This window comes from Trichogramma pretiosum, unplaced genomic scaffold (genome assembly GCF_000599845.2).
Source record: "Trichogramma pretiosum strain Unisexual culture from Peru unplaced genomic scaffold, Tpre_2.0 scaffold76, whole genome shotgun sequence".
NCBI classification, from domain to species: Eukaryota; Metazoa; Arthropoda; class Insecta; order Hymenoptera; family Trichogrammatidae; genus Trichogramma; species Trichogramma pretiosum.
The window spans coordinates 684747-708032 of NW_019640848.1; the positions used below are offsets into that span (position 1 = coordinate 684747).

Here is a 23286-nt window from a genome sequence, read left to right on the forward strand (position 1 = left end):
AAACGGAATTTTTTACCTCAATAAAAATATTAGGAACATTTGTGTATTCGGTACGTGAAAACATTACCAAGACTTCGGTAAACAGTCAATTTTAAAGGGTTTACGGGAACGATTGTTAAATGCATTATAAATTACCGGATGAAAAAAAAACAAGAATTTCCATGGAATACAATATGCTCATTTATAAAAAAAAACACAAAACAAACTCCACCAATAAAGTAAATATTACATTGAAGCGTTGTTTTTCCTTCAATTTTTACGAAATTTTTAACGACGATGAGGCAATGATAAAAAACATTACATTATTTATATACATTGCAACATGCAGTACGCGTGTAGGGAATAATTATACGTATCGTAAAAATAAATGGTTCATTAACAGTTATAATATTTGCACATTTCACAAGAAATTTTCGCAAAAAATAATTGCACAGTCAATATAAATATTTCACGCATACATACATGTTCGCGAACACAATTGACGATGTTGCTTCGCAAACAGGGACATTTAATAAAACGTGGATTTATGATGAAAATACAATAATTCTTATTTAATCAAGTGCAGCAACAACGGTAAAAATAAAAATTTCTTAGAGGTTCATCGTTGGTTTTTTTTATGGAATAAACCAAAATTATAATTATACACTCGCGTATACGTGCTTTTTTAATAAAACTTTGTTGCTGAGAGTTAAATAAAAAAAAAGGAGGAAAAACAAATAAGAATACGAAAAGCGTATCGTGCATTTACTTGACTGAACATGTCGCGAGCGAACTCATAACGCTGGCTTCTGATTATATAAATATATGTGCATTTTACGATGAATTACAAAAGTTTCCGGAATTTGTTTCCTTTTTTTTTATCGTGGTGCGATAACGATGATGCATTCGGATGCGAAAATATACAAATGCATCACAAAACTCTCGACGGGTGCGGGAAAATTCATCGAGCACGGGGTAATCTTAGGTGCCTGAAGAACGTTGAGCTTCGTGACAAAATTTTTTAGAAAAAATCGATCAATCGACCGTTCTGTGGATTAGATACGAAGTAAAGAATTTTCTGCAGAAAAGTGAATGTACTTCAATCGAAGTAGGGTAATCAAATACATGGTCGATAGGATTTCGAGAATCTTTAACATAAGTTTGTTTCGTTGCAAGTTGACCAGTTGAGCAGTTGCTTTTGCTCCAAGCAGAGGCAGCAAAGCAAAGTAAAAAGTTGTAAAAACTTTCTTCCCTGCTCGAGCGAGAAAGCTCCTAAAAATGTAGAATATTTATAAGCAAGGAATTTGATTCATTCATAGTTTAGTTTTTATGTGGAAAAATGCAACGAGATTAAAGCAGACGTCTTGCTCGTCGAGAACAAGGAGAGAGGGGGAGGGGAGAGGCGAAAGGGGGAAAAGGCAAGAAGCAAGGCAGGAAGCAGTTAAATATTTGACGAGGGAACTGTCTATATGCGTATACATACATATACACACGCGTACGAAAATTCGAAGAAGCAAAGGAGAAACGAAGAAGAAAGAGGAGGGCACGAGGGTCGAAAAAGATAGAGAAAGCTCGCAGAAGCACGAATCGATTGAGCTAACACACATACACACACTCGCTCACACTCACATAGGCGCGTGCTCGCGTATAAACAGCAGACAGCAGCGACGTAGTCGGACTGAAGGTATTATTATATGTATATGTATATATACGGAAAAAATAAAAAAAAACTTGCGAGCAGGCGCGCTCTCGGTAATTTACTTAGTAAAACATAAAGCCATGCCTGTGCTGCCGGTGCTGCCTCTGCTACTGCTACTGCGCCAGCTACTCGGCGCTATGGTCAGAGCCAGAGAGAAAGAGAGAGAGAGAGAGCCTCGGAAGCGCGCGAAACACGCGGCCGCCGCGCGCCGGAGAAGACAAACACATTAAACATTTAGAAGGCATAATAACTCGCGAGGAGAGAGAGATAGACGCGTCATCGCAGTGTTTGCGATGCTTCTTTTGCTCCGTTAATAATGCAACACGCCTACGCGACCAACAAATTGCCAAGTTTTATTATAAAAAGTATGCGCGCGCGTGGGAAGAGGAAAGAAGGAAAAAAAGGGTGTATAGCACTCGCTCGGCTGCGGTGTACAAGCCGTTGACCGCCAGCATTATCACGGCAGTTGAGCAAATAAAGGTGCGTAAGCGCCGTTAACATTTTCCGCGGCCACGGCGTCTCGAAAACGCGACTTTTCTCCCAACCCCCCTGCATGTTTTTCGAAACTTTTTTTTTCGACAATTTCCCGACGATGGATTAATGCGAGGAGAATAATCGCACGGAGCTTTCAGCGAGCGCGAAAACTTGCCTCGCCAGCGAGAGACTGTATATGTAGCGCGGGTCGAAGAGTCTAACTGGATTACGAGCGAAACAAGCTCGGGAACGTCGTAAAAATACAAAACGCGCGCGCGCGGGGTGCAGGAAAAATATAAAAAGTTATAAGAAAAAAGAAAAATATTGAATGAAAAAAAAGTCATGTTCGCGAGCGCACATAGCAGCAGTGGCAGCGGCAGCAGCGAGAGAGAGAGAAAGAAAAAGAGAGAGAAATTAATATCCAGAGGATTTCACTTGCTACTCTTTATTGTATATAAGCAACAACTATAATAGTAGCAGCAGTACTAGTAGCTACGCGAAGCGAAAGTTTGGAATTTACTGCCCGACATATTGGCTGCGAAAGCACCCGAAATTAAGGCTAGTAAAACATTCTTCTGACACGTACAACTTGCCCTCCCTTCCCACCCCCCGGCAGTAGCAGCAGCAGTACAACGAAATATTCGATGCAAGAGAGAGAGAGAGAGAGAGAGAGAGAGAACGAATATTTAGGACTCTCGTTAAAACGCTCCGTACTATGTATAGCCTTTTTTTCTCATTGCCTCGGTAACAAAGGATATACACACATTTTTCAAATAATATCCAACTTCCGTCGCTTTGCTCCGTTCCTTTTTTTGTACCCTTTACATATATATATGAAGCGCATATAGTGGAAAATTGATAATCCAATTGCCGAGATTTTATGCTGTATAAGCATTAGCGCGGATAGATAGATATACATTTTATATGCTGTATCGTAAATTATAACAATTCGGACTGTAATTGAGAGACGGAGATTTTGTTTTTCCTTCCTTGCGACTGCGATCTCTCTCTCGGACGGAGCTTTTTTATTATATATGCCCGGCGTGCAGCTACAAACTCGCTAGTTACAAAACTGCCGAGGCATTAGCGATTTTTCGTTACATGCACGGTGTGCAGCGTCGAGCTGCTTCGCGCGTTTTATTTTCTATTCATTTTGCCCCCCTCTTATGTCCGTGGCGAAGAATTCGATAATCATTCGATTTATGTATATTCAGCCGGAGTCGTGTATTTCGGACGGCGGCGTGATTCGATAATATGAAAATTTTGCAGAAAACATTTTCAGAAGCGCGACGAAACTATTGTGTTTCGCGACAAAACCGGCGACTCTCATCTATTTTTACGCAAACGAAATAAACTTTCATGATTTTTAAATGACAACATGTATATAGCCTGGCCTCTTCCTCCCAAGGTAAAACTCGTTTCCTTGCCTGCGCCGCTGCGAGCCAGGACAGTGACTTTTTCATTCATTGATTTCATTAGGCAATTTGCATAACCCAAAAATATCGCATATTATTTATATTCTTTGTGCCATCGTATCTTCGAATAAACAAGCGATTTTGCATTATTTCGTTCCTCTCGCAATTTGCATTATAATTTCGGGAAAACGATGTTCTATTTATCGGTTATGCACTTGGAGACGATCGATTATTCCAAGGCTCGGTCTTGAAATTTATTTTTCAGTGTACGCGGCGAAAAATGATGCATGAATCAGTATGCGCTCGGGCAGCAGTCGAGCAGCTCTTCGCCATCTGTCGGCCATGCAGGCAACTCGCCAATATAAGCCGAATTAGATTATTTCGGTTTCTTTTATTTAATACACTCAATTCGGCAATCGTATTTACGATTAAAATAGAGAATATCGATTTATTCGATGAAAAATTAATAAAAACTTACCAGAATTCAAAAGTAACGAGACTCGTTCAAGAGATTAGCGGGACACGGACGCTGTAGAGAAGAAAATTTCCGTCAATTCGATACATTACTAATTCATTGCAATTAGATTCGAATAAAAAAACTTGAATATCGAAGAAATTACTTAACAAAAATAGATAATTCGATATTGGGCAGTATATAGATAATGCGTTTCTCACTTTTCAATATACAATGTGAATTTCAATGTGTTCTCATAAGAATTAGAGATAGGGATTAAATCGTTCAGACTCTATATACAATTTGTTTTTATGTAAAAAAAACAATCAATTTATAGAGTCAATGCGATATTATGATGTATTCCGATATAACACGAGACACTTCTGGCTGCGTCTTTCGAAGTACGCAGCAACTTATGGATTCGCTCCAGTCACGGTGGTAATTTCAAATCGTAACTGTCAAGGTTGAAGATAGGCAAGTTCGATCATATGAGGTGTTTCAATCGAAAAGTCATTGACACCGGCGATTAAAAAGCAATCTCAAATTTATCCAAAACATTTGAAAACAAAAAAGGGCAACGCGAGCGCGATTAATGCATAGAAGGAGAAGCAGCAGCGAGAGAAATAAAAGAAAGCTGAACGCCGACGCATTTGTTGCCAAACAAGGTGGGCGCAGATGCAAAAAGAAAAGAACGAGTGGCGCGACGCACGAGACGAAGAACAGGCGATAGAACGAACGATTTTTATATTCACTTTTTGGATTTGCGTCGAAATGTATACTTGCGCGATATATTTAGGTTAAAATGCGGCACGATTGGAAGATGAAAAAACAAAAGGCAAAAACATACCGCGACTCTGTTTGATAAAGAAGTAGAAACCACTTCAGCCGTTGGACTGCGTGAAAATTCAAATGACCGGCAAGGCCTAGTGTTCGAAAAGATTTGGAAAGGCCAGCCGTGAACGAGCGAGAACGAAGATCCCTGATCGAGTTGGTGATTCTCCTCGATGAATCTTCCGCTGTCCTCCACACCTCTTGTCCGATTCATATCCTTACATCCGTCCATTCTCTGCTCCGATCTCCCTCGTGCTACACGTAGATTAGAAGCCGTTGTTGCTGGCACGTCGATCACTCGTTGACTGATCAGCTTTTCAAAAACATTTGACGAACGCGACAAATCGCGACAACCGTCTCGGCGCCTAATTTCGCGCCTTTTTATTTGCCAGATACAAGCGAATTCATGCGTGTGCGTAAAGGTATAGGATATAATAAAGATTCGCGGCGAGGAACGACGTCTGCAATCGAATCGTGGTTTTAGTTGCTTCGGCCGTTGGCGTGTCGAATCGCAGTGATAAACATTCGCACCCGTAGTACCGGTAGGTGCTGCCATCTGTGCGACGAGCCAAAAAACGGCTGCGGTGAGCGATCGAGTCGCAGAGCTTGCGCGCCGATAACGAGCTTTATTAACTGCGGATATCAGCGCGACTACTTGCCGTGTATATTTAGGCCCGTGAATTTCATTTCGATAGTGCTATTTTTGAACGAGGCAATCAAAAGGCTGGTAGGAGATGGCTCGATTCCGAAAATTCGATCGATCTCGCGAAACGCTCCATTTGTGCAGGTAGTTCGTTCGGATCATCGGAAAACCCGCATATATAAAATCCCTCTGCACACGAGACTTGTCGCATGCCGTATTTTTTTTTGTCGGAAACGAGTCGACAAACAGTTCGCTAGTAGCGAATGTTTTCGAATCCAAGGTCGTCGTCGTCTGGCGGTTGGCTCGTGCCAGTCGTGTGTCTCTCTCGCTGATTTTCGAAAGGGACGCATGCGCGAAATTCCCATTGATGTACGGCCGTAGGCATTGAGGCAGGTCGGAATGGTCGGATGACGACGAGAGACGGGCGAGACGATGCGGGGGGCGCCCTTGCACAGACACACACATAACAATAGTCGCACACACATAGCTACATGGTGTTTGTGGCAGTTGGTGTTGTGCAGTGTGCGCGCGAGCTCGGCCACGATGCAGTAACTCGCTACCTTTTACGCTCGTGTATTTCAACGTGTTTTCTCGTTTTCTGCAAGGGTCGTCCCCGAGTCCAAACTTCGACTCGTGTCCGAAGAGCCCAAGTGTGTGTGTGTGTGTGTGTAAATTGGGTGCATAATTGCTCGAGTTGCGACGTTGCGTCTCGAGAGTGTCGCGCGTGCATTAACCGAAGTTAAACATAGCCGTGTCGCAGACTCGCGACTATAACTATCCAAGTAGAGAGACTGTGATAGCAGTAGCCAGAAGTATTATATAGCCACGCTCTGTGCGTGTGTGTATATTATTCGCGAGATCTTGAAATAGCCAATGGGGAAGCTGTCGGCTCGCGTCACGCGTCGCGCAGTCAGCAGTTGCTCCGGGCTAGCAGACGCTCGGCTCGCGCTCCCGCGTCGTCGTCGTCTCTCGATCGCTGCTGCTGTTGCTGCAGTGTAGTCTAGGCGCGCGTACTTGAGAATGAAGAATGATTAGCCGCCGCAAAAACACGCTCAAATATATACACCTATAACTCGACGCGAGAGCAGGCGCTGCAGCTGCACACGGATATATCGTCGCAACGTCGAGCCGATCTCGTTGTTGGGCTGTTGCATTGCGGAGTTGTACAGTCGTGTCCGCAGCTGTCGCGAGCTGCATAATCGATGCGTCCGAGCACGCCACGCGTTTTCGCATAGACAACATACAGACACACACTGCCCAGTGTCGAACTGTCGACGCAGCCGCGCGCTACAGTGCCTCGCTGCTGCTGCTGCTACTGCCTCGCGCTACAAAGACTCGTGTGCACTTCCTTTTCCCCTTTGCTGACGACGGCTGAATTGCCAAAGCTCGCGAGCTACACCGTCGTTCCAGCTCATTCTCTATCTCTCTGCTGCCTTTCCACCAAGTGCGTATATACGTTATTAAAGTGTCGAGTGACAGCTTTCGCTTACGTAAGCTCGAATATCGCACACACCACCAACTCTTCGAGTCAATAATATACACATACATACATTCAGCGAGCTTGTACAGCGACACGGCCGACCATATAGGCAGTCAGTGCGCGCCTATATATACCTACACAAGTGTGCGAAAGCGTGTACTGCGCTAAGTCTGCCTTCTCTGTGCTGTGCAATCGTCGACGGACTTTGGTGCGCGGCAGCCCGCGGCTATAAAGATAGCTCCTCGAAATATATATCAGCGTTCCGGGGGCTCGATTTACTCGCGTGACTATGCTCCGCTACGTGCACCTTACGCCAGTATAGGCAAAAGATCATGACTGCGATCGCCGTCATCGTCCAGTGACCCGAATTCAACGAGCTCTTGTGTTCTCTCTCTCTCTCTCTTTCGCTCGCATTCCACTCGACCCTTACCTTCGCAAGCTTCGTAGCTTTTTTCCCCGTACTTGTGAGCTTGTCTCTCTCGCTCTCAGCACATTTCCAGCATACACACGTACACAACTTCTCGTATATGCATATATACTGCATACAGACAGGGACGGAGCTGCAGTGCCACGCGTGCGTTGGCCGTTATTGTGTCTTTTTTAATTGTGAGTAGTCAGTCACCTGTAACTGACACGAGTGCTTTTTTTTAAGAGAATACAAAAAGAGGTTTAAAGAGCGAGATTAAAAGCGCCCACCTTGGCGCAAATTATGACAAGAGGTATCACCAGCTCCTATCGCTATGGACAATTTAAACTGGGATCCTGGTAAAGTCCTTTTTCAATCTCATTTTCATTTATTTCACATAACTACTATATGATAATCTTGTTGGCTTTTCAGCTTTGAGCAAACTACTAAGTGCCTTGGAAGCCAACAGAGCTGCGATTCCCAGCTGCACAGACGAGGACTTCAACTATCTCAGCGAGTTGTTGCAGTCCAAGGAATTGAATGCACTTGTGCATGTCTACAACAAAATTTTAAGGAACCTGAAAGATGACAAATTTTGTCCTATTCTTTCTAATGCCATGGAAATCAATGTAGAAGTTCTCAACCTACTCTCTGCAAAGACTCATGTGAACGATGACATCAAGGAACTTTTTCAAACATTGCAAAAGCCTCATGTACAAGTAAGATAATTATGTTGATAATAAATCTCTTGTATTCAAGATACTGATAAGTATTTGTTTATTCTAGGCTCTTCTCATATCTCACGATACGGTTGCTCAAAAAGATTATTATCCAAGATTGCCTGATGTTCCAATGGAAATAGATGAGGATGAAGAAACTGTTAAAATTGTGCAATTGGTGAAATCTGATGAACCATTGGTATGTTGTTAACGATGTTTTGTGTTTGTCTTTTGTGTCAAATTAAGTAAACTTAATTGATAATTATTACAGTATTAACTAGAGTTTTACAAAACAACTAATTTGTGTTGTGACAAGTTACATGATGACTTGCATGCCTTGTTTTCATGTTTGACTAAATTATCATTTTGAATGTTGTTCATAAGAAATATTTTTTCTATGAAATTAATTCTTACACTAAATACTGAGACTACAAACTTTTGTGATAACTTTATAGTTACCTGTGATATACTTGTGAGTAATAATGTTTTCCTTCCTTTTTAAAATCTGCTCTGAAGTCTGGTTCAGGGGTTGAACCAATAATGGTAAGTGTAAGATAACAGTTGCAGACTGAGATTAAATGAATATATTTTTTACAATTGATGGATAGCACTATTTTATTCAATTCACAAATTGTATTATTTTTTATTTGACAAAGAGCTTTATTATTATTGTATTGTACATGCTGTGAACTTGTGTTGAGCTATTTTTCTTATAAAAATCTATTTGGTTTTACTACCTTTTGCTTTAAGAATGTTGTTTGAAAAATGATTATTAATCGTTAATGTTAATGTACATATTTATGTTTGTATCTTTGTCTACAAATTGGGCATATGCTTTTTATTTATTTTTTGCTAAATAAAACATTTTAAAAAAAAAACGGCATATCAAATTTTTTAATTTTTCCCTAACGCTTTTTCTTCCAATTTATGATTTTTATCCGCAAAATCCACATTAGTCTGTGTCGAGTAAAAATCTCTCTGCCACGCTATAAATATTTGACTTGGTAAATAATGTAGGGTGCAACCATAAAGACTGACGAGCAAAGCGGCAAAATTGTGATCGCTCGAGTGATGCACGGTGGTGCCGCTGACAGGTCAGGTCTCATTCACGTCGGCGACGAGATTCAAGAAGTCAACGGCATCAGCGTCGAAGGAAAAACTCCCAATGACGTATTAAAAATTTTGGTAACACACTTTATATATAATTCAACCTACTTTTCCACGATCGCAATTTTACAGCAAATTTTCTTTTGTTACAGCAACATTCGGAAGGGACGATCACTTTCAAAATCATACCAGCTGACAGTAAAAACATTCTTCGCGAGAGCAAAGTACGAGTGCGAGCTCACTTTTCGTACAAAGCGTCGGAAGACCCGGAGACGCCGTGCACCGAGGCCGGCCTGGACTTCGAGAAAGGTGACGTACTTCACATCGTCTGCCAGGACGACGCTCACTGGTGGCAGGCGCGGAAGGAAGGCGACCGCAACATGAGGGCAGGCCTGATACCCAGTCGGGCGCTCCAGGAGCACCGCATCACCGTTCAGCGACAAAAGCGCGAGAAGCGCGACGAAAACGAGGATGATACCTTAAGTAAGCCACCGGTCAAGTATATAACATCTCTCTCACTCACGCATAACAATTGTCACTCATCGCAGCTAACATTATATATATTTTCGCTCTCATCGCATCGATCATCCGCTCGCATAATACCATGTGTGTGTATGTGTTTTCGCCACCGCAGGCTTGTGTTCAATTTCCGTGCCTTTGACCGCTCTGTGCCCCATAATCCTGCCCCGTTCCCGCAAAAGCTCGCTTACGTCCTGCTTGCACGAATCGCAGCCCGACACCTTCATTAAAGGCATCGACGATTGTAACGATCGCTATTGCATCGGCTTGTCATCGCCACAGCTTCTGCGTGCCAATAATAAGATTAAAAAAATCATCTATGACCTAGCGGAGAACGAGGACTTTGATCGCGAGCACATACCCACTTACGAGGAAGTGACGAAATTGTATCCCCGACCCGGACTCTATCGACCGGTCGTTCTCATCGGACCACCAGGGGTTGGTCGTAACGAGCTCAAGAGGCGACTCGTCGCCACGGATCCGGAAAAGTACCGATCCCCAGTACCATGTAAGTATCGTGTGGTTTCGGAACGTCACTTTCTATCTATCTCGCTCATCCATTCTTTGTTGATGCAGTTACATCGAGGCCCCCAAGGCCAGGTGAGATCGACGGCAAAGAGTATAACTTCGTGTCGCGCGAACAAATGGAAGCCGACATCGGAGCCGGTAGATTTATCGAGCACGGCGAGTACAAAGGCAACCTGTACGGGACGAGCGCCGAGAGCGTGACTTCGCTGGTCGAAGCCGGATATCTCTGTCTTCTCAGTCCACATTATCAGGCGCTGAAAATGCTGAGGACGCCTCAGCTCAAGCCTTACATACTTTACGTGCAGCCACCGAGTTTCGAAGTGTTGAAAGAGACCAGAAACGCGACGAAAGCCCGCTCGACTTTCGACGAGACAAACTCGCGTGCCTTCAATGTGAGTTTCATCGATCTATTTACTTTACTTTACCTCGCATCTGTACTGAATTATTGACAAATTTTTACAGGACGACGAGTTGAAAGATATGCTGCGCAGCGCTGCCAGAATAGAATATTTGTATTCGCACATTTTCGACGAGACAATTGTCAATGCCGATCTGGCCAAGGCTTTCGAGCACCTGCTAGTCGCCATTCACAAACTCGAATCTGAGCCTCTATGGGTGCCGGCTTCGTGGGTCTGAATCGTTTAACATTATCTCTCTCACCGATCCCCTTCAACCGCTGATGACGTTCACATCTTCCAAATACTTGTCAAAATTCAACTATATCACAAAAAATGTCTTAACCGTAGAATTTCAATCGCAGTCTACGTGGATTTTGTCTTTTTAACTTAGTCAACAAGTAATGCAACCATATCAAACGTCTTAACTAAATACAAGCTCGTTCTTTGGTCGTTTGTAGCGCCTTAGGATATGGAACGTATATAAAAAAAATATATATATTGTGAACTCGGTGCTCTATACTCGGATGTACTGACCAATAATAATTTCCACGTATATATATCTGTAAAATAAAATTCATATCCGACTGAACTTATGCTACTAATTTTTCAGTATGATCGTTGTGTTCGCGTATACGTATTGACACAATGAACCAAGACTGAGTTCGTATGAGTCACGACATTTTTCAGCGATGCTAACCAATTAGAACTCGTGAATAATTTTGAATAACTTCGATTTTTCGCCATAGTACGTACAGTCGTCATTATTGATCTAACCAACTGCCAGACGATACACTCACGGATGTGTTTTGACGCTATTCCATTTAGAGACGCGTTATCCTGTATCAAACTTTTTTAGACGAGCAATTGACAACGGAGCCAATAAAAAATTTCATAATTTCTATACTTTATTTACACATGTGTAAGCGACGTTGTCATTTTTATGACTCCAAAAAAGACCTTTTTCAGATTCTGAAGAGCATGTTTGTTATATAGAGTGAATTTTTGACTATAAGAGTATAATATTGTAACAAGCGAAATACCTATAAATACGTTACACGTCAAAAAGTCCAAGAATTACTTTGATAATTTTTTGGTAGAATTTATTATATACATTGAATAATAATGTTCTCTGCCGATGCGTCAACTTGCGCAACACTTGCCTTTCTCATTAATATTTAAAAACCAAGACGATTTATTCGATATCCATATATTAAAATTAGTAAATATTAAGCGGATGAAAAGTGAAAAATATGTAATTGGGATTCAGAGTAATATCGCGAGAGAAAAATCAGTACAATAAATAAATGAAGGATAATGGAAAAATCGCTAAATGTGAAAAAAGCGAGATAATTTAGATTTTATGTGCAGTGATGTACACATAAATATTAATATAATTAAAGTTAATGAACGATAAATTTTAACTCGATTAAGATGGTGTGTGAGTGTGTAGAAAAGGATCCACAGCTGTTTTTAATATACTTGTACAATTTTTTTATCCTGCAACAAGTAAAAAAGTGTCATAAGTCCCCATGACAACTTGCGTAAATAGAAATCACCGATATTACATATATTGTTCCAAAAAGACACTGAGAATGGGTTGTCATGTTGTCATTTGTGCCATAGGTTGTATACTTTATACATAGATTGATAAAAATCGCTTTAATAGTGCGTTGAATCACTGCGAAGAAAATAAAAGTTTCGTTTGCAGTATAAATAATAAAAATATTCAAAAAACAAAATGTAAGAAAGAAAAATCATTTACTTCTATATTGTATAATCTAAATAATTATTATGAAGAAAATTATATAGAAGCACTGTTGAGACTCTAGCGACACAAAATAAAAGAAATTCAAATTGTTGTTAATTGTTGCCAAATAAATAAATGTGTTTAGCAATATATAAAAATTATATTACTAAGAATTATCATTGAAAATAAAAATGTACATTGTACATGACTTATTAAAAAAAGAAAAGAAACGGCGTAAATTCGTGCAATTTTCTTTTTCTCCCGAAATTTGGCTCAACGCACATGACGCAGAAAACGAGCTGCGAATCACAAACGATATTTGAAATAACTCGACGTATAGATTGTTGTCTCGCGCGTACGTTTCGTAGTCGTCGTCGTCGTATTCGTCTTCTTGCAATGCCAACGCACTGCGTCCGACTAAATAAAGCCCGAGATTACACAAGCTCGGCTCTCGCGCCTGCTGAAATAGAAAAGCTCCTCGCGCGGCTGCATACATACGAGCCGCAAGCTCGCACGCGCTCGTAACGCGCGATTCTCCCAAATGCGTCGATCCGATGGCGCGAAGCTCGTCGACTACGTCGGTGGCGGCTGATGCTGCAGTCATGTGACGACGAAAAAAAAAACAAGCAAAACGAAAAACGAATCAAAAGCTGCCGCTGTTGCAGGCAGGTGCCTGCACGAATATGATGGAGTACAGAGAGCTTGCGAACCACTACTATACGTGTGCCGCGACGAGCTGACGATGTGCGCGCCTGCGTCGTTTTTCGGTGCTCCGCTGGGCTCGGCTAAAGAAGATTTTGAACTTTGGCCCATCATCGTCTTGATTGCGCCGCTCGCACAGTAGTGGATAGTGGCTTAGTTTAGTTGCACCGCCGAGGCTATATAGTAGCCAGTCGGAGCATCATCGTCATCATCATCGGCAGCGGCAGCGTCAGTAGCAGAAGATTGCATGTATGTATAAGCAGTGGGCGCATCGCATTTTGTTCGCGCGCCTATAAGCGAAAGTTTACGAAGCGTCGGCGGCCAGTGTGCCAGCGCGGGTAAACACACGAGTCTCGGAACTCGCCCGTTGCCAGTTTTCCCAGTGTATCGAGTTTTATGGCCGTGCAATTGCGCCTCACGATGAAAACTTGATTATCCGCCTGTTTAACGATCGCGCCGATCATCGACACTGTCCAGATATGTAAGTCGAGCTTTTTTGCCTTTTTTCCCCTCTCTTTTTTTTCTGCTGCTGCTGCTTTTTCCGCTGAGACGGCGGAAAATGCACGAATGTGTGTCTGCGCGTCTGCTCTATATATGTGAGCGTGTGCGCGCCTCGTATACATCATGCAACGAAGCGGACACGAGTGGAAATTCACGTAACGGATTTATTCTCGATCGATTCATCTTGAAAAGCGAGACTTTTGCGCGAAGATGCGATATCGCAAAGACGCTCCTCCGGCCCGTGAACTCATTGTCACCGATTTACTCTCTTACACAGTTGTGTTATCTTTGATACTTACACCGAGACATCGCGCCCCCAAAAAGCCAAGGAGCAGTGATACATTTTTTTTCTCATTTACCGACGGGTGACACGTATTTTGCTGACCAAAGCGGTTTTTCCGTTGTCCCTCTCTCTCTTTCACTCTCCGTCTCTCTTTCTCGAGATACAGAGATACACGACGAGTCGTAAAATTAACAAGGCCTCGGACGGTTTGCTCGGCATTGGATCCCAAAATTATGCAACTCGAGAGATGAGAATCGAAGTCGGCGCTCACTCACGGCGCTCGATACGTACCTTCGATCGGCGAAAGATGCATAATTGCACTCGATGTGTAGGGTGCAATATACTCGCGTACATATGAATGACTGAGCAGCTCATCGGTTGGCGTACATAATGAGGATTTCGATCGAGCCGCGGGGCGTTTATATGCCAGAGAAACTCGATAGAGTTCCGCCTATAGCTTTTGGTGCGGCTGACTCGCTGTTGCGCTTCTGCTCTTCGCGGCTCGTCTTTATTGCAATAGCACATGCACTTTGGCTCATCGCTGCGAGCTGTTATCTATCGCGAGAGTAAGTAGAACTTTTCACCTCTGAGGGGCCGCCGCCGCCGCGCATACAGGCATTAAGCCGATCATCATCATAATTCATTCTATTAAACTTTCGGCTCGCTCTTGTTGTTCCTAGCTGCTTTTGTTGTTTGCAACTTTGAACGCGCTCGGCCCACCACCGACTTTGTCAAGTTGAGCATAATAAACTATAATAAACATTCGCGCATACACAGGAGTCTCTATAGATGTATGTATGTGTGAGTATACGACGTTTTTCACGAGTGGCTGCTTTGAAAGTAAACACCTTGATCATCCCGAGCTCTTTGGCATAGAGTATATTATGCGGCGCGCGACCTTCGTTTTTCACGCTCGATCGATCGAAAAGTTTGCCCTGTAGCTTCTTGCGTCGAGCTGTATCGTCGTAGTCTTATCTCGAATCGCAAATTTTCTGCCGCCGAGTTATTTGTCTTTGAGATAATTGGTCGATCTTTTTGCGAGTGTGTCTCGCGACGAGGAGGTGTGTACGTGCACGAGTCGCGCGCAAAAAGCGGCTATGTACTCTCGCTCGCGCACACAGAGGCGATAAGAACGAAAATATTGGACAATGGCCAATATTAGCACCACGTGGCGATGCACTAATACCAGTGGGTAATCAACCGAAATAGAGAAGTACTAACGTGCCGTGCGTGCGTGTAAAACAACGTGTTAATTTCCACGAGCTTGCGCGAGACTCGAGAGAGGCGAAGCGAGCTTTCAACGGCGAAAAAAATTACTCGAAGCCGTTCGTTCTTTCAATTTACTTTTTCTTTCGGCGGCAGCGAGAGCGTGTGCAAGCTCTCATCGCGACGAGTATTATTATACGGGCAGGTTTCGAACCTGTATACTGTTATTACACGAATTATTCTCTCGCGATTGGCTTTTACCCTCCAGGCTCGAAACGCGAGGGGGGCGCGAGCTCGCGCGCGGGGAGCCTTCTGCAGGCATATAAACGAGCTGTCAGAACTTTCCAAGTTCAAATTCGTGTTGAACATTCAATAGGGCCGATAATCCGCGAGCACATCTGTTACGTGTACAATTGCGCCTATGAGAATTTTTCAATTTGTACCTGCTATAACCTCGGTCACGTAGCATTTAGGTGTAGCGGGGTATTTTTGTTTTCGCGCGCAAAACTTGTTGTTTTCTTTGTACGTACTAAATGACAAGCGCTGACGAGCGCGACGCTACATACGTCAACGAAAAAAGAAACTACTGCTGCTGCTGCTGCTGCTTACTTGGCAGCTTGGGGGTAACAAATTGATATATACCATAAAAGCTCGCAGCGACCTTCGTGAAATATAGAGTTTCGTGGGCTAATTAGGTAAGGCGAAAACGTGTACACGGGCCAGGACACAAAAGCCGTGCTGCTACTGCTTCGATATAATATCTTCGGGCTTGCGATCGATTATCGCGGAATCGATAAAAGCTAGCGGAAAGCATTTTAAGCATTTTCGATAAAAGCTCCGCGCAGCTGTAAATCAGATAACGCCTCGGGCTTCTGCCGCGCATCGTCGGAGCATACGCGCAAAATGTTCTCGCGCCACCCTGCATATGGAGCGTGCCTGAAAGATTAGATTAAGTGTGCATGTATTTGACGTCGAATAAAAGCTCTGAAAGCAATTCTTATATCGACCTTGCTCGTGTTTTTTTCCAAAAAGCTCGCACACGTAAGCGCATGGTTATAGGATTTTTTCGTGCGTTACGGACGTTGTGCGCCAAGCCGAGAAAAGAAAACATTCAACTTTTATGCTTGCAGGGAATCGACTCGAGCGTCAATTCGACGGCTCGTATTTACACACGGCAATGAGTAACTCGCGCCGATGACCTTATAATCTTGGACTCGTGCGGCCCGACGGACTCAATGGCTCAATCGAGCACAAAAACGACTACGAGCAATGGCAACGGCAACGCCACGACTCATCTACATCATCAACAGGCCGTAAGTCATACGCACGTCATTTTCCTCCTTTCGCAGCCCAGAATCCAGAACATACTTGTTTCCTTCTGTTTTTTCCTTTCTTTTTTTTTTCATATTATTATAATTATTATTATCACGTGCGTATAATGCAGGATACAGGAGGAGCGAAGACTCGTCACCGCCTGCGGAGCTTTTGCCGATGTAAAATATCGTTAATCGATAAATCATGAATATAAAGTTCCTCTCTTTCTCTGTCGCTCTCTCAAGGGTTGGCCGCTACACCTCAGTAGGGCGGACGACACGTATACATACACAGGGAGAGAGAGTGAATGTCTGCTAGTGAAGTTTGCGCGAGCTCGTATATATAAGCTCACTCGAGAGCTTTTGTAGCAGCTCGCGTCGCTCGCCTACCTATATACATCACGTACAATATACGTAGATGTATTTATTCGTCGGCCAACGCCGGAAGCGTATAATATCTTGACACTTGCGCGTACCTCAATGTATACATGTATCTATCCTATGTATGTATATAGGTGCGCACGAGGCCGATATAGCTCGAACGCGTTACATATCATGTATAGAGATGCGGCTGCGGGTTCGCGCGCTTACACGGATAAATAAAAAATCATGATAATAGTAATTGAAAGCTTGGCCTACACCGATAATACCTGAGTGTGTGTGTGTTTAGGGACACTACGCGCGCGTGTGCGTTGCTGTGTAAGTCAGTGTGTGAGTATGTGTGTGCGAGAGAGTATGAGCTGGAGCTTTGAAGAAATTACCGATAAATCGCAAAAGAAAGCCTTGGGGAAAGTCGCACATGTGTGTAAGCTCGAGTGTGTTCGTAAGCTCGTTCTATGCGCGAGAGCCGCAGGCTATATTTATCCAGAGAGAGAAAGAGAGAAGAGAGAGAGAATCGCCTTCCTTCTACGTGTGTATATATATACGGCCACGCACTGACACACTCACTCTTGCACACATTTAGTTGCGAGAACGTCTATCTTTAAGCTCCACGTGTAGTTCAACGCACATCGAGTCTCTCTCTCTCTCTCTCTCTCTCTCACTCTCTCTACGGCTCTCTGGGAGTGCAAAAGATAGAGAGAGAGAAAAAAAAGAAAATCATAAAAAGAATGAAAGAGAGCAAAAAGAGGAAACGACAAGCGACAGAATTGAGCGTGGCAGTTGTTTCTGGGGGGTTGAACAAACGCGTGCTTGCGCGCGTCAGAAACTCGAGTTACAGCACTTTTATATATATATGTATCGTATTTATCTTGTTACGAAAATGTTCGCAGCAGCAGCAGCAGCAGCAAAAAGTACGCAAAGTACTGGTGGAGAATCGTGGCACTGGACACCTGGTTCAGTACAATCAGCGTAGCAGCATCAGCAGCATCAGCACAGTCAGCGCCAACAGTAGCAGTAGCAGCATCAGCAGCAGCAGCAGCAGCAGCAGTGGTAGTAGCAGCAGCGGTAGCGGCAGTAGGAGTAACAATAGGGAGAAGGAGGTAGTTGTAGCCGGCAGCGGCGCCACACCACAGCAGCAGCCACAGCATCGGACGCAGCAGCAGTCGAGAACAGTAGCGAGCGTTAATATAAGGAAGAAGCATCAGGCAACGCAGTCGGAGCGCGCCAACAACAATCGTACGCGTCGTCCGGTGAATCTCGACTTGCGACCGGCAAAGTCTAGCAGTCTGCCGAAATCGGCGTCGCTGCCCTCGGTCATCCCCCGTCAAGGCATACTCAAGTTCTCCTCGGCGGACTCGAGCAGCAGTCCCCAGCGCAAACAGCATCAGCCGCAGCAACAGGCCCCGACCAAGTGCCGAAGCTTCAGCTCTCTTCTGCAGCAACTGCGACACCCTAGTCGCAAGTCGGCCAGCAGCAGCAGCTTACACATCCGCGAGCCATCGGCGCCACTGATAGCGGTCCGGCACTCGTCGTCGAACGAGTCCTCGCCGGTCTCCCCGTACAAGTCCGTGTCGTTCAGTCCCGACACGAGCTTCGCCAGTGCCTCGGAGGCTCGACCCAGCCAGAAGCGCAAGGGCCAGCAGGCCAAGCTCCACTCGTGCGTGGGCTATCGGCAAGGTGTGCTCGCGGACGACGATCGACTGCAGTGCAATCTGCCATCCTCGTGGGAGGAGGCCCTCGGCGGGCCGAAAGCTCTCCTGATAGCGGCCCAGGATGCCGACGACGATGTCGTGCGACGCATCGTCAATCTCGTCGGCAAAGCCGGCCTGGGCGACATCGACGTCAACGCGAGGGATCCCAGTGGCAGGGTAAGCTATACCTACTCGGCTATAATCTACCTGTTGAATACACCTTGCCAAAAAGTCGATCGAATTGAATTACGCGCCGGAATACATGTACGAAAGTCGAAAGTCGCGTGACGGCTAGAGCCGAGCCGAGCAGGACGTCACTACGTTAACGCGATGTAGCGAGATCATACGGATCGGGCCGCCTCGTCTCGTGTCTCGATTCTCGACCTGCACGAGTCGCGCACAATAGCTACTGCGATGCATATATATGAGTCGCATATTATACGGATCGTGTGACGCATATACGTGTCTCGCGCGTTGACGCTGCCGCCGCCGCTGCACCGAGACGAGCGCTTAATAAGCGGACAATGAAAGGAAAAGAATGAAAAAAATTGATTACCAATGATGCGCTCCGCAGACTCGCATACTCGCTTTCTCGTGTCCACATCTATAGAGACGTCGTCGACGACGACGAAGAGACTCGGCGATCGCGTTTAATAGGAGCATATAGCTTACTGCATTCTCTCTTTTCACTCGATCCGTCGCGCTCCTCTTATGTCTGTATATGTATATTTACGCGCGACACTTACATTATGGACGAGTTCGGCATTCCGCAGCGATAAGTAACCTATGCGCATCGAGCTTTCGTTTCATTCACGGCACCTATACAGGGCCTTTTATAATGGATGGATAGGTGCTATCGGCACTCGTCTACGCACGTCCATATACTTGTGTACAGCTGTATGTACTCGATGCACTGCGACGGTGGCAGCGTTTATGTAACCCGATCGTATAGCTTTGATAAGCATGACATTGTGTTATTCGCATCGTCCGCGCGCATTTGTGCGAGGCAGAGTCGCTACTCGATTTCTCACGAGCATAATAATGATTTGCCGCGAAACGGACGCGGCGTCGGCTGCGACGAGCCCCGCAGGATACGACTCGCTCGCTGCTGCGTATCCGATCTTTACTCGCGATTCGTGCGACGACGATGACTCGCGACTTTTTCGGCGAGGCCCAAGAGCAAAAATTACTTTAAAATTATATAAAACGAGCGACTGTGTTTTGTCCGGTAAATTGGCGTTTGCATCGATGCCGCCGACGACGACGACGACGATGACGACGACGACGATGATACCGGTAGACGGCGATAAGCTACATGGCTGGCAACGGCAGTGCGCTCGTGTTGGAGGCCTGTCTGGGATTCCCCGGCGCCGATGCCAATCTACCGGACAACGAAGCCAACACGCCGCTGCACTTTGCCGCCCAAGCTGGTGAGTATAACATACAAACAAACATGATCCAACGGTGTGCAGCTCGCGTATTACATTCATATGCAGTTTTGTATTATAAAAACGTCGATGTCGACGATGATTCGCAGGACAGACCGAGTGCGTGAATATACTGCTGCAGCGCTGCCCGAGCATCGAGGTTGACGCGAGAAACTCACTTGGCTTTACTCCACTGATGAAAGCAGCGCTTCAAGGCAGGACAAAATGCGCCAAAATTCTACTTTTCGCCGGTAAACGATCGTCGCACCTCGATGTTTTATTATTAGTAGCGCTAGCTCACGCTTCGCTAATCTATCTACGCCTCTCATTTATACGCTCGCTCGAGCAGGGGTGTGCGAGTACGCTCAAAAAGTTTGACTCGCTTGAATCGAGTGTTTTTCTTTTTTTAGTTCGAGTGGAGCAATCGAATTTTCTTTGAGTACTCGAATTTTTTCGGAGGCTCCAGTTTTTTTTCTCTTGTCAAACGAGGCTTTTAAGTTTTCAATTTTTGACACGCTGTATATCGAAGTGCGTTTACTTTTTAACATTACTTATTGAATATCTTTTAAAATATCTTATCCAACTCCTCCTATAACTGCACTCCTAAGTTTAAGTTTAAGCTTTCTAGTTTTAAATTCCCCGTGAGGTGGCAATCATTTCGAATAAGTAATTAAAACATTAACATTTGAAAAAATGCGGTTATTTTATTCAACTAATGGGTTTGAATGTGCTCTGTAAGTGTCAACTGCTCGACCCACGATCTATTGTTATTTTTATAAAAGTCACATTAATTCGGTAACGATAAGAAAGTGTACGTGAAGTGTAGATCGAAGCTGATTCGTCGATTTCGAGTCGAGTAAACTTGAGCTCACCTCCACTCATGCCTCTAATATCTAATGTTAAACAGGTGCGAATCCGACGTTACGGGATCACGGGCGGGGCTTCCGGGCCGAGCAGTGGGCTCGTTTCTGCGGCCGCTACGTCTGCGCCGAGGTCATCGAGAGGTTCGCCCGCCACAGGCTGCTGGAGAAGAGCAGCTCTTGCCGATGGGGTAGCGAGCCCGAGCTGGCCGCGCAGATTCTCCAGGGCAAGGTGAGCTGGCAGCGTAACGTGACGAAACTCACTCTCACGTGTCCGCGCAATTTTGCAGTTCATGGCGATGCCGCCGCCACCGCAGCCGGTGCAGCATCACGGCACGGGCGGCAGTCTCAAGTCCAAGTTTCGTCGGGTCTTCCGTACGACTTCGAACTCTGAGCGCAGCAGCGGCGGCGGCGGTGGAGGTCACGGGAGCGGCGGTGGCTTCTCCCTCGTCTCGCAGCTGACGAGCGCCGCCCTGTGCGCCTCCAGCCCCGTACTGCCCAAATCGTCGGACGTCTCGCCCGTCGTCAAGAGCCTGCTCAGGCCCCTCAGCGTGCCCCAGTTGAGGTACAATTCGAGCTTTTACACGTAGAAAGTTTCTTATCACTGCGAATTATCTCTGCTAATTTGGCTCATCTACTGCTAACTTTCGCTTCTACTTCTGTTTACATTATGTATGATATAACTATATCTTTATGCTTTTATTTTACTAGTATACATGCTAATACACTTGGCTTTAGACGGTAAAGTGCAGCTTACGATATTATAATGCTATTGTATTACGATTTAATCATCGAGTCTGCTTTTCTTTTTATAGTAATCGCTTGTTGTAACTATCTTACTGTTAATCACGAAAATATACTTGTTATAACAAACTCGAGCACGACGCATGTTTTGCTTGAAATTACGTCAAAACCATGAAAAACAAGCCGAAGAAATGCGCAACACTAACGACATACAACACACCATCAGCAACAAAAGCATCGCATCTGCTGCTGCTACTTCTTCTCGCCTCTTCTTCTACTTCTTGTATACTCGTTCTTCATCATGTCTATCACGCTTCGCTTTTATAAAAGTAGTCGCACTTTGTGCAAAGCGTATTATATCTTGCGCGACTCATCGCACATTGATTGGTTATTTTTTGAAGGGTGACGCTGGTGACTCAGGACGCCGCCGAGATCGACAGAATCGATGCGCAACTGCAGCAACAGCAGCAGCAGCAACAGTCAACTACAGTCGTCAAGCCCGCTCGAACGAAAAAAAAGAATAGCAATAATAGTACGTAGTGCTGGTCACTGGCCAGTGCGATACACGGTGTGGTTTCGTATTATATATGTCATGTTCACTTATCTCTCCGCGTCTCTCTTGTCCTTTTTTATCATTATTATCGTGCATTTCAATCGTGAGATGAAGACGACGGCGATGTTTCTTTTTATAAACATATCTATATACAATTCACGGATACATTGTAGGCTCGGATAAATGACATAAATCATGGAAATTTCAACGTTCATGTTTATATTTATTATAATATGTATCAAGGGACATATATGTGTTTATGTAATAACGCGCATATATATACATAAAATTATAAATATGTAAAATATATAGAAGCGAGTTTGAATCTTGCATTTTGTACGAAAAAAATCGTTGTTTGAAATTATTTTATTTACATATACTCACGCATGATTCTAAAACGTCGGAAAAGTAAGATTGGAAAGTGCATTTGGAGCAAGCCTCGACAGCATCGCTCGATGCTGTCCTTTCTACCATACAATACACAAGATACATGTGTATACATAAATAATATATATCTATATGTAACAAAAGTTAAACAACGACGGCGGGTATACGATTGTTTACCATACAATAACATCGAATTCTATGCGCCGGGGCGCGCGTAAAGCTCGATCTCTTTTCAATTAATTGTCCACGGCCGAGTAGGCGTAACAATGCAAAATCTGCGCGCGCTCTCTCTCTCTCTTTTTCTCACTCGTGCTCGCTCGCTCGCGCGCGCGCAGTTAAATAGGTCGTTTACCACTCAGCCCGACGACCAAGTTTCTGCTGTCTCTCCGTGATTTCTGTATTATACACGTACTATTTTCATACTCGTTAAAATGCCCTGCCATTGTTGATTTTTCAAAACTTTTCGCGCGCGTATAGCGTTATTTAGCGCGAAAAGCTCGAAGAAAGAATTATTATAGTTACGGTGGCGCGTACGGATTAATTTTAGCCTTTTCTCATAGCTGTTGCGCGCATGATCGAAGCTTTACGAGCTTTCGCAGCACACGCACGCACGCACATACATTCACACACATATACACAATCGAGTATTTTACCCTGCGCGCAGTCTATGTAAACAAATACTGTACTATGCTTGTGGCTATAATTAATCAAACTATCCACAAAATGATTTTATCGATTTTATAAGATACGCACGTTGACTCATTGAGACCGCACAAATACACATTTACAAATAAGCGTACATACACACGCACGCATACACAGCGCTCCAACATACATAT

General features: G+C 44.4%; 2 protein-coding genes across 7 annotated transcripts; both read left to right on the forward strand.

The window, feature by feature from the left end:
- The first annotated feature begins 6007 nt into the window (after positions 1-6007).
- LOC106651692 (MAGUK p55 subfamily member 7) lies at positions 6008-12548 on the forward strand. 2 transcript variants are annotated; one of them, XM_014370326.2, is made up of 9 exons: positions 7701-7740; positions 7814-8100; positions 8168-8299; positions 8617-8643; positions 9118-9285; positions 9360-9690; positions 10055-10234; positions 10303-10646; positions 10717-12548. In XM_014370326.2, exons 1-9 carry the CDS (start codon positions 7716-7718, stop codon positions 10888-10890), a joined length of 1668 nt encoding a protein of 555 aa, XP_014225812.1. In that variant the 5' UTR covers positions 7701-7715; the 3' UTR covers positions 10891-12548. The 2 variants fall into 2 exon arrangements, with proteins under 2 accessions (XP_014225813.1, XP_014225812.1); XM_014370327.2 differs by lacking the exon at positions 8617-8643 and having other exon boundaries at positions 6008-7740; positions 10717-12547.
- A 619-nt stretch (positions 12549-13167) lies between these two features.
- On the forward strand, positions 13168-23278 carry LOC106651702 (cortactin-binding protein 2-like). Of its 5 annotated transcripts, XR_001339358.2 has the most exons (10): positions 13168-13582; positions 16222-16404; positions 17676-18653; positions 19777-19906; positions 20014-20154; positions 20811-20995; positions 21054-21328; positions 21475-21504; positions 21579-21836; positions 21909-21997. XR_001339358.2 is itself a non-coding variant. In XM_023463591.1 (8 exons), exons 2-8 carry the CDS (start codon positions 16327-16329, stop codon positions 22045-22047), a joined length of 1920 nt encoding a protein of 639 aa, XP_023319359.1. In that variant the 5' UTR covers positions 13169-13582; positions 16222-16326; the 3' UTR covers positions 22048-23278. The 5 variants fall into 5 exon arrangements, 4 of the variants coding, with proteins under 4 accessions (XP_023319359.1, XP_023319358.1, XP_014225830.1 ...); XM_023463591.1 differs by lacking the exons at positions 21475-21504; positions 21579-21836 and having other exon boundaries at positions 13169-13582; positions 17682-18653; positions 21909-23278; XM_023463590.1 differs by lacking the exons at positions 21475-21504; positions 21579-21836 and having other exon boundaries at positions 13170-13582; positions 17679-18653; positions 21909-23278.
- The last annotated feature ends 8 nt before the right edge of the window (positions 23279-23286 follow it).

Bases quoted from the DNA above. Each gene is read 5' to 3' on its own strand.
- LOC106651692 (XM_014370326.2), top strand. From the start codon at position 7,716: ATGGACAATTTAAACTGGGATCCTG. The intron at 8,101-8,167 runs GTAAGATAATTA...TGTTTATTCTAG, and splicing joins TGCAAAAGCCTCATGTACAA to GCTCTTCTCATATCTCACGA. The intron at 10,235-10,302 runs GTAAGTATCGTG...TTGTTGATGCAG, and splicing joins GTACCGATCCCCAGTACCAT to TTACATCGAGGCCCCCAAGG.
- LOC106651702 (XM_014370344.2), top strand. From the start codon at position 16,327: ATGGCTCAATCGAGCACAAAAACGACTACGAGCAATGGCAACGGCAAC. The intron at 16,405-17,675 runs GTAAGTCATACG...AAATGTTCGCAG, and splicing joins ATCTACATCATCAACAGGCC to CAGCAGCAGCAGCAGCAAAA. The intron at 21,329-21,908 runs GTACAATTCGAG...TATTTTTTGAAG, and splicing joins CTCAGCGTGCCCCAGTTGAG to GGTGACGCTGGTGACTCAGG.